This window comes from Lepidochelys olivacea (assembly GCF_965140295.1).
Source record: "Lepidochelys olivacea isolate rLepOli2 genome assembly, chromosome: 18".
Taxonomy (NCBI): Eukaryota; Metazoa; Chordata; order Testudines; family Cheloniidae; genus Lepidochelys; species Lepidochelys olivacea.
Genome location: NC_140428.1, coordinates 11332161 through 11342705, shown reverse-complemented (window position 1 = coordinate 11342705; position 10545 = coordinate 11332161). Strand labels below are relative to the sequence as shown.

Sequence of the window (10545 nt, the reverse complement as noted above, 5' to 3'; positions counted from 1 at the left end):
GCCATTCGGTCCCTAGTCTGTAGCTGGGCATTGGGTTCTTCCGTCCTAAGTGCAGGACCCTGCACTTATCCTTATTGAACCTCATCAGATTCCTTTTGGCCCAATCTTCCAATTGGTCTAGGTCCTTCTGTATCCTATCCCTCCCCTCCAGCGTATCTACCACTCCTCCCAGTTTAGTATCATCCGCAAATTTGCTGAGAGTGCAATCCACACCATCCTCCAGATCATTTATGAAGATATTGAATAAAACCGGCCCCAGGACCGACCCTTGGGGCACTCCACTTGATACCGGCTGCCAACTAGACATGGAGCCATTGATCACTACCCGTTGAGCCCGACAATCTAGCCAGCTTTCTACCCACCTTATAGTGCATTCATCCAGCCCATACTTCCTTAACTTGCTGACAAGAATACTATGGGAGACCGTGTCAAAAGCTTTCCTAAAGTCAAGAAACAATACATCCACTGCTTTCCCTTCATCCACAGAACCAGTAATCTCATCATAAAAGGCGATTAGATTAGTCAGGCATGACCTTCCCTTGGTGAATCCATGCTGGCTGTTCCTGATCACTTTCCTCTCATGCAAGTGCTTCAGTATTGATTCTTTCAGGACTTGCTCCATGATTTTTCCAGGGACTGAGGTGAGGCTGACTGGCCTGTAGTTCCCAGGATCTTCCTTCTTCCCTTTTTTAAAGATTGGCACTACATTAGCCTTTTTCCAGTCGTCCGGGACTTCCCCGGTTCGCCACGAGTTTTCAAAGATAATGGCCAGTGGCTCTGCAATCACAGCCGCCAATTCCTTCAGCACTCTCGGATGCAACTCGTCCGGCCCCATGGACTTGTGCACGTCCAGCTTTTCTAAATAGTCCCTAACCACCTCTATCTCCACAGAGGGCTGGCCATCTCTTCTGCATTTTGTGATGCCCAGCGCAGCAGTCTGGGAGCTGACCTTGTTAGTGAAAACAGAGGCAAAAAAAGCATTGAGTACATTAGCTTTTTCCACATCCTCTGTCACTAGGTTGCCTCCCTCATTCAGTAAGGGGCCCACACATTCCTTGGCTTTCTTCTTGTTGCCAACATACCTGATAGGCTACTGCCACTACCTGCCACTACCCGCCACTACTAACATACCTGCCACTACCGCAGTGGAGCCCCGGGCCCTTTAAATCACTGAGGAGCCCTGGGGGCTCCCAGCTGCCACCGCTATCCCAGGGCTCTGGGCTCTGGCAGAGCTTTAAAGGGCCTGGGGCTCTGCTGTGGTAGCAGCTGCTGGAGCCCCGAGCCCTTTAAATCCCCGCCTGAGGCCTAAATGTCTTAAATGTCCTCCGGAGCCCCACCGCCACTACCCCAGGCCTTCGGCAGCAGGGCTCCAGCGGGGATTTAAAGGGCCTGGGCAGTAGCTGTGGCTGGAGCTCCGGGGCTCTTTAAATCCCCACCAGAGCCCCCCCACCCCTACCCCAGGGCTTGGGCAGCAGGGCTCAGGCGGGGATTTAAAGGGCTTGGGGCTCCAGCAGCCACTACCTCCCCAGCCCTTTAAATCCTCTCCGGAGCCCCGCCGCCGCTACCCCAGGGCTTTGGCAGCAGGGCTCAGGCGGGGATTTAAAGGGCCCCGGGAGGTAGCGGGGTCTGGTGCTCCGGGGCCCTTTAAATCCCCGCCAGAGCCCCGCCATCACTACCCCAGGGCTCGGGCAGCAGGGCTCAGGCGGAGATTTAAAAGGTCCTGGGTGGGTAGCGGCAGCTGGAGCTCCGGGGCCTTTTAAATCCCCACCAGAGCCCCGCCACCGCTACCCCGGGGCTCAGGCAGCACGGCTAAGACCGGGATTTAAAGGGCCCCGGGGCAGTAGCAGTGGCTGGAGCTTTAAATCCCCGCCGCAGCCCTGCCGCCGCTACCACAGGGCTTTAAATTGCCCTCTCGGAAAGCCGGTCCTGGTACAGCGCACCAGCTCTTACCGGTTTGCTGTACCAGAGCATACGGGCTTACTTTCACCTCTGCTCAACACTCAATTGAAGGGGACAAATAAGCAGGCTAGTAGCAGGTCCTGAGTGAGGGAAGATATCAGTGTCTTAAGGGCCTAACTGGCTCCTACTACTTCATTTGATTGCCTGGTCTCCTTAAGTGGGTTCAGGGAAGCAGCAGGAAACAGGAAGCTCCCTGAGAAGTTGGGGTTAATCAGTCCAGGCTCCTGGGGTGCTAGTGAGGTACATAAGAGGCTCCTCCTCCTCTCTCTCCCTGCAGCTCCTGCTGCTTTCTGTTATGCCCCCTCACTTTTTCTCCTGCCTGCCTGTTCTGTCTCTTGTGCCCTCCTTCCTCCAGCACAGCACTCCCCCATCTCTGTGCATCTCGAGCAGAGAGAATCCAGATGCACCAGCAGCAGACACAATTGTCTACACTCTGGGTCCTAGTGGCATTCCCCCCACCCCCCCACAACAGTCTGGCACCTGAGGCAGCCGCCTCAGTTCCCCTCATGGTAAGGCCAGCCCTGGTTCCATGGCGGTTTCAATATAGTAATTCTAGAGACTGAGTGTTTGCAGGTTGGTGTCCCTGGCTCTCTGCTGGGGATGCTCATGGGGGGGAAAGGGGGGACGGGATGCTGATTGCTGTGGTTTATCTCTGCGATAAATCTTTGGGAAACATGTCAAATGGTTACTTGGCTGCACAAGCATCTCCGTTTGGCATTGTAAATATGCTGAGGGCTCTGTAGGGGCTCCTGGGTTGGGAGGGTTTGTCTGCTTGGCCAGCTGGTCCCCCACAGCAGGACTGATTTTAGGATTCCCATCTACAACCCCTGGTTTCTTTCTAAACAGATAGACAACATGCCTGGCCTGTGTGTCACTCCTTGGACGCCCCCAACCCTGAGCCCACGCAGCAAAACATCTGTTCCTGTCTGATTAATTGCCCTGCCCTTCCCCCTGCTGCTTCCCAGGAAGCTCAGAGATACCCTGACAATGTAGGTAAATGGGAGCACAGGTGGCCTGAACCTGCCAGGCCCACCTGAATGTACAGTCACCTGCCCCTTTGCCCTGCTGCCTGGCTGGCCCCTTCACTGCAAGAACATAAGGACTTGGATAATCTGAAAACTAAACTGTGTCTTCTGGCTTCAGCATCCAGTGGGGCCATGCTAAAACACATCGGGAGATAAAACACATCAGGAGCCAGCCTCTTGGCCCCTGGTTGGCTAGCCCTGGCCGGGACTGTTTTTCTCAGGAGTTGCAGGTACCTCTTAAAGAGGGGGAAGGGAGAATCGTAATGTTACAAAACTGGAAACTCAGGTCCCTTGTCACAAGTGGGGGCTTGGGGGAGGCTATCTAGTGAGCGGCTATTAGCATGGACATGTTTGTTTAATTTGCAGAGGTTAATAATATTGTAGCTGTGCAGAGGACTCTGAATAGTAGTCCCCTATAACCCCATGGATATGTCACTCTGCATGTTGCATGCTTAGCTGTCAGCCAGGTACGCCTAGGCCAGTCTCTAACACACATAAGCTCCCTGGGGGCAGGTGCTTGCTTTTGGATTGAATGCCTAAGGTGAAACCCCCTAAATCTGGCAGAATGTGAATGTCAGCTTTATGAATCAATGCAATGTGGAAGCTTAAAACACCCGGCAAATTTCTGCTCCCCACTTCCTGGGGTGAGTGATGCTTTTGATGGGCATATGAAATATCTGCCTTTGACATTTTCACCTTAGTAAGGGTGGTGAGCAGCATCTGTTCACAATAATGGTGCAAGGAAACACATGCTTCTCATGCTTTAAACATACACTCATCCCTTTTTGCCCCTCCAGATCTGCAGATTCCTCCGTAGCAGATCCTGGTGGCTTTCTTCTCCGTTATAGCATAGCTAGGGTCACAGGTTCATTGCTCAAAAGCAGTTCGCCTGCCTTTAGTTTGGATATTTATAATGATTTTTGAATTTGCGGGTGGAGCCAAGTATTGTATCTGGGTAAATCTGCAGTACCCAGAACCTACCGAAAACTGACAAAGGCTAGGATTCAGCCAGGCCTGCAGATGAAATTGAACAGACTTGCTGTAGCGACTCCTTGGGACCCTGGCTCAGCGTTAGTGCTTGACATAAGCCTGTTGCTGAGGTTATTCTAGGCTAGGCCTGTTGGAGCCCTAGCAGGAAATGTGCATCCTTGGAGTGTTTTACTTTTCCATTTTGCGTTGGTCTTTTTGTCACAGCTCGTTTCTCTGTCAGGCCCAGAAAGGAATTGCTGCTCTATTCCTGTGGGGCCTGTCGTAGTAACTGGACCTACAAGCACACCCTCATTGTGGGTTCCGCTGGAAGAAGTGAGGGGAAGTTCAGAAGATGGCGCAGTAACTGATAACAGCAGGTCGTGATGGGAAAAGGTATGAAAGGGAAACAGACAGACAGCCTGAATGAGTCCAAAGCCAAGCACTGCGGTCAGATCATGCCTGGTAAACTGGAAAGTGCGGAACTGGAAATCAGTGAACCAAAATTGCCACGTCAGAAACTAGGTGCCGTTGGGCTATTGTGCCCATCACTCCTGTTAGGATATAGATATTCAGGCCTGTCTGTAAAGGCCTAGACTCTAAGAATTTAGGTGTATTCTTATCACTTAGCTAGTTCTAGAGGTATAAAAGAAAGAATCAAAATCACTGTCTGCCGATGTAAGAGCCTTCTCTTACTGTGACAGTCTGAGGCCCTGTTCTTAGGCTAAGGCCTTTGGCTAAGCAGCAGAGGCAGCCATAAGCTGGGAAGCGACCGGTCACCTCCTCCCATTCCAAACTAGTCACACTGAAAGAAGGTGCTATTGGGCTGTTAGGATACAATCCTGTCCTGATGATGCCTATCGCCTCCAGAGAAAGGGAAGTGCCTAGAAGATGTAAAAGGAAATTTAGGTTGATAGTTTTCTGTTTGGTAAGAACTCGCTTATCCATAGCTGAGATGTGAAATCCTCATTTCTTTGTTGTTCTATCACTGTAGTCCCCATTTCCCCACTGTTTGTCTGCATAATCTCTGTCTGGTTCTGTGATTGTTTCTGTCTGCTGTATAATTAATTTTCCTGGGTGTAAACTAATTAAGGTGGTGAGATATAATTGGTTAAATAATCATGTTACAATATGTTAGGATTGGTTAGTTAAATTTCAGGAAAATGATTGGTTAAGGTATAGCTAAGACGAACTCAAGTTTTACTATATAGTCTGCAGTCAATCAGGAAGTGTGTGTGTGCGTCAGTAAGTGGGTGGGTGGGGAAATTGGAATCATGTTTTGCTAAGGGGGAAAATGGGAACAGGGAATGGGGGTGGGGAAATTAGAATCATGTTGAGCTAAAGGCAGGAAATGAGATCAGGGACACAGGTGTAAGGCTCTGTGGTGTCAGAACTGGGAAGGGGACAGAAGGAAACTGGAATCATGCTTGCTGGAAGTTCACCCCAATAAACGTCAAATTGTTTGCACCTTTGGACTTCGGGTGTTGTTGCTCTCTGTTCATGCGAGAAGGACCAGGGAAGTTAAGTGGGTGAAGGAATAAGCCCCCTAACAACTCCCTTTGTGAGGCCTTAAAGAAAGAGATGTAGAGGAGAAAAATTGGCTACTGGGCCAAGCTTCACCATCACGGCTGCCTCGTCCACCATCTCCTGGGACCCAGGGCCTTTGTCCTCCTGGTCCTGAGAGAAGTCCTGACCACACCTGGCCAGAGAGAGGGACCCAGGTGACTCCTCCATCCAACGAGCACCCAGGATGAAATGGGATTGGACTGTAACAACAACAGCAATGACACTAACTCTTCTCTTCCCACCCACCCATACAGACACATTCATGCTACGCGCACACAGACACCCTATGCACACACACTCATGCTACACACATGCCTGCACTTATACACACATGCACATCCATGCACACTCACACTATGCACAAAATGCACATGTGCTTGCATTCACATACAAGTGCATCCATGCACACATATGCTTTGCACATACATGCACACACATCCATACACATGCTATGCACACACAAACACACCCATGTGCATGCACTCACACACTCATGCACTCACACTATATAACTCATATTGGCTTTGCCACTCCCCATTTCTCAGCTCAACATGCTCCTTGAGCTGGGAGCCTGCCCACAGAATCTCACACGTAAAATAACCGAAAGGCCTGCCCTGTGTGTGCAGTGCTGTGTGGGGCGAGAGAAGGGAAGGGGTGCTGACTCCCCTGGGCAGGGCCCCTTGGGCGGCCCCATGCCTCCCGGAAGGGATGGCAGCAGCCGCCTGTGGATCCCTTAGCAGCTTCACCAGCCCTTGTGCCCCGTGCGAGCAGCCCCACATGACACATTTGTCAATAAGAGACAGAGAAATGGGCAATGGGAAGAGTTTTATTGTCCGGGAAGAGGTGCAGACTCAGACCATAAAAGAAGGGCAAGGAAGAGAGAGGCAAGGGCCATCTAGCAACTCCCTGTCCCTGGGGACCTGGGCCCATCCAGCAACACTCCTCTGCCAGGGACCAGCACCTGGCCAGCAACCCCCCATCCTCTGGGTACCAGGGCCCATCCAGCAACTCCCATCCCCAGGGGTTGGGGCTGTCCAGCAACCCCACCCCCCATCCCTGGGTACCAGGACACATCCAGCAACCCTCCCCGTCCCTAGGGACCATCCAGCAACCCTCTGCCCCCCGGGAACCAGGATCTATCCAGAACCCTCCTGCCCTTATACCTCCCATGTGCCGCAGGTCGGGTAAGGCCCAGCCAGCACCCTCCTCCACGCATTCCATGTGCTGCGTAAAGCTCCGAGTACACAGACCCCAGGATTGGCGCGTGAGGGGTCTGAGTGCACAGAGGGTGCAATGTACCTAGAACCACATACTGCATCTAGCCCTCGTTTGGAAGAGCTTCCATAGGAAGCAGTAGAGTGCCCACGATATAGTCCTAGAGTAGAATTGAGATGTAGATGCCCTGGATAGAAAACTAAACCAAGCCCAGGGAGGGTTTAGCTTAGCCAGGATTATTGCAGACTGGAAAATGGCTTTAACCCCTCCCCCCACATCCCACCATCCTCCAGTTCATCTGGCGCTGCTGGAAGGCGACCTCGGGCCAAATCCTGCTGTCACATGTGCTGGTGTAAATCCAGACTATCCCTACTGGGACCAACGGAGTGCCTCTGGATTTCCTCTGCCATAACTGAGAGCGGACTCTGGCCTCGCCTGCGAACCGGCATGGGTCTCAGACACACAAGTAACAGCAGCATTGGGTGGAGCTCTTTGCCCCTGCCCCATGGAGTGGGGCCCCTCAGTGAGCTCCGGCTACATGCCCCCTTGAAGAGTCTTGGCAGCGTGGCCACCTCTGGGCTGGGCTTTCTGTGCTTTGAGATCATTTTTGCGTGTCTAAAGTCAGACATAGTAAACCAGCTTTGAACATGGTAGAAAATTGTATTTACAAAGGGGAGCAAGAGGCCCGCTTTCCTCTCCAGCCTGTGCCAGTCCCTCTGCTTCGAGCAAGTCTCTGCCTCTGGGGACAGCTCAGTGCGTCCAACAACCTCAGTGCACTGGCCTGCTGCCTTCCAAAGCCCCGCATCGTGCCAGGGCGCGCTCACCAGCAGGGGGCGCAAGCAGGGAGCTGGCGCAGCTCCTGTCAGGGTGGCGTGGAGAAGCCCTCACCTGCTGGGCAGCCTGGATCTGACAGCTGGGCACAGCCTTGGGCAGGGGCATGGTGTGTTCGCAGCTCGGCGTGCTGCTGGGAGCAGTGCCGCTGGTGACTGTCTCCAGGGGAGGCTTGGCCAGGCTCTGTGAACACAATGAGGCAGACTGGCTCGGGCAGCCCCTGGCTGTTTTTAGGCAATGTAGGAACAGAGTTCAATACAGCCCCCTCAGACACGGAAGAAGATGTGACAGGACCGTGAGAGGGGACACGGCCCCTCATGCGGCACAAGACTGACCTCTGCTCCGGAGGAAAACCTGAGCGTGTAGCCCTAAGACACATGCTCTCCCCTCGCCCTGGCCTGCCTGTGCTGGGTTCAGTGCTGGTGCATTCAGGAAGTGGTGACTTCCTAGCGGGTTCTGGGTTCTCCTTTGACAGCACGTCTCACGTCTCCCCGAGCAGGCGCCAGTGCTCCTGGGCCCCTCTCCCCAGCTCCAAGGAAGTCCCCTCCGCTCACAGCACCCGTGAAACTGCCGCAGGAGGCTCAAGATGGTCCAGTTTCCCAGTGACTCTCCTGAGAGCAGTGGCAATGACCCTGGGAGCCTCATGGTCTGGAGGTCTTGGGTAGAGCAGGAACCATCACAGGGTGGTGGGAGTGGGCGCTTTGCTGTCTCTGCCATGCAATGGTGTGGGAGGCCCGGCTAGGCTCAGAGATCCAGCTAAGCCTCCAGGTAGTACAATAGCAGCTCAGACACAGTCGGCAGCAGCGCATGGAAGAGACTTGCCCGGCTGCTCCCGCCATCGCTGTCAGTCAGTGCTACTCCCTTTGCAAGGCCCAGCCTGGTCAGCACACCCCGTGTGGTTAGCTTGCTGGAGCAGCTTGGTAGTGCTGCTCCCTTCTATTGCACAGCCCCTAGCTAGGCCATGCTAGGAGCCCCGGCCCCGCAGGGACACAGGATGGAAAATGAAGTGGCCTGCCCTGCTCTGGAGGCTGCTCCTACCTTCAGCCAGAGGAAGGAGCCAGCAGATTCAGCAATGTACCTGGAAAGCTCTTCCACTTTCCCTTGGGAGCGCGACTCACAGCAAGGCAACAGAAAGCCACAGTGGCTCAAGGTTCTGGCTCGGCGCTTCTCCCGCTGGCTTTGCTCGCCACTCTGCCAGGATCAGTGCTTTTGGACTGCCAGCTGCTGGGTCTGGGGAGCTGGCGATTAGAGATGCCGCCTGGGGCCACTGGTGTTCAGCAGCTGAGACCTCATGATCTGGATGCTGCTCAGAATCTTCTTCTGGTGCCCCATGAGGGTGATCCCCAGGCTCCGAACGTCACTGTGAAAACAAAGGGAACGTCAGAACCCCGGCTCCCCCTGTGCTGCAGGCCAGGCCACGGGGCTTCCCCTCCACTGGCTCAGCTGCACTCACCTGCCAGTGGCGGAGCAGCCATTGTCTGGTCCTGAGGGCTGACGTGCTGTTCTCAGGAGTGACTGGCTGTCTTTCTCCATGGCCCACACCAGGGCCCCTGCCCCTGTGCTATCCCCAGGGGGAGAGGGAGGCAGAGGGGAAACAGCTCCTGACAGGCTAAGAGCAAGTAAGAGCGATGCTCTGAAATTGGATTCTGTTTAATGAGTTGCTCACAGATAACCCAGTCAGACACACAGACCGATGGACAGACAGCCCTCTCCACTCAGAAGCTTCTCTGATGTGTCCAGGAAACTCTGATTAGCATCCCCTCATTCTGCAATCACGCTGTGCAATGGCCTGACTGTCACTGAGCTTCCACTGTGTAGCCTCCCATCCAACCCTGCTGGACACACCATCTTGTCACACACACACAAGTGCACAGAGCCCTATGCACGCACGCACACACACACATGGAGCCCTACGCATCACACACAGCCTTATGTATGTGACGCAGCGGGGGTGGAGTGTTGACCTGGGAATGTGGCAGGGGAGTCTCACTGGGGATGGGGTACCTGAGGGCCTGTAACCTGAGCCAGGAGTGGGAGGGGAAGGGGAAGGTAACACCTCTGCCCGGGAATGTGGACAGAGGCTGCAGGAGAGAGCCTGCTAGGGGAGTTTAGTTTTCAGTTTGGTGCTGGGTGGTGGAACGCAGGGAACCCCAGGGCTGGGGTCTAAGGTCCCTGCTCCCACAGAAGGACTTGACTGAGGGGTCCTGGTGGTACCCACAAGCTCTGTTTTAGACTGTGTTCCTATTATCCAATAAACCTTCCGTTTTACTGGCTGGCTGAGAGTCACAGTGAATCCCAGGAAGAGGGGTGCAGGCCCCGGACTCTCCCAGACTCCGTGACAACTGGTGGCAGAAGTGGGATCTACTGCACCCTGTGAACAGCGCTTCCTGCAGTAAGTGACTGGGGAACAGTAAAATGAAGGGGGATTGACGGGGACCAGGTGTGCTGAAGATTCAGAGAGAGAGACGGTTTCCGGGGGCGGTTAACCCCTGGGAGTGTGTGACCAGAGAGAAGGATTTTTGCAGTAACAGGGTCCCCCGGGGGATTGCAGCGAGCGGTCCCAGGGGTGGAGGAGTCTGCAGCTCGACCCTGGCAAAGAGGTGGTGACCTCAAGAAGGACTGGAACCCTAGGGGTTCTTCCTGGAAACCATGGAAAGCTGTCTCGGCCTGCAAGTGGTCAGTAGGGAGATGTATGCTAAACGCCTAAAGAGCGACCTGGTGGAGTTGTGCAGGCAGAGGGGGCTGCACATTGTGAGGTCCACCAAGGAACAGCTGATTGTCCAGTTGGAGGAGAGGGATCGCTTGGATGACCCGATCCCTGTCCCTGAGGTAAGCCGCCCAGTGGATGCAGCGTGGGCCCTGTGGCCTGACCGGGCTGGGAGGGTTCAGACTGCCTCCGAGGACATCCCAAGACCCTTCCTACCTATGCCTAGGGGAGGGGCTAGGGGAAGCCCAGCGAATACCGAGGGCACCCTGACCCCGG

General features: G+C 54.2%; 1 protein-coding gene across 3 annotated transcripts in view; it reads right to left on the bottom strand.

The window, feature by feature from the left end:
- Nucleotides 1-6322: 6322 nt before the first annotated feature.
- EPHA8 (EPH receptor A8) overlaps nt 6323-10545 on the bottom strand; it is a 130881-nt gene continuing 126658 nt past the window's right edge. For 2 of the 3 annotated variants that reach the window (XM_084651365.1, XM_084651366.1), the window contains exons 17-18: nt 9016-9171; nt 6323-8922 (exon numbers count right to left, since the gene is read on the bottom strand). In XM_084651365.1, coding sequence (XP_084507491.1) covers nt 8808-8922; nt 9016-9171 — 271 coding nt within the window. In that variant the 3' untranslated portion in view covers nt 6323-8807. The remainder of the gene's footprint in view (nt 8923-9015; nt 9172-10545) is intronic. The other variant, XM_084651367.1, reaches the window with a different exon arrangement.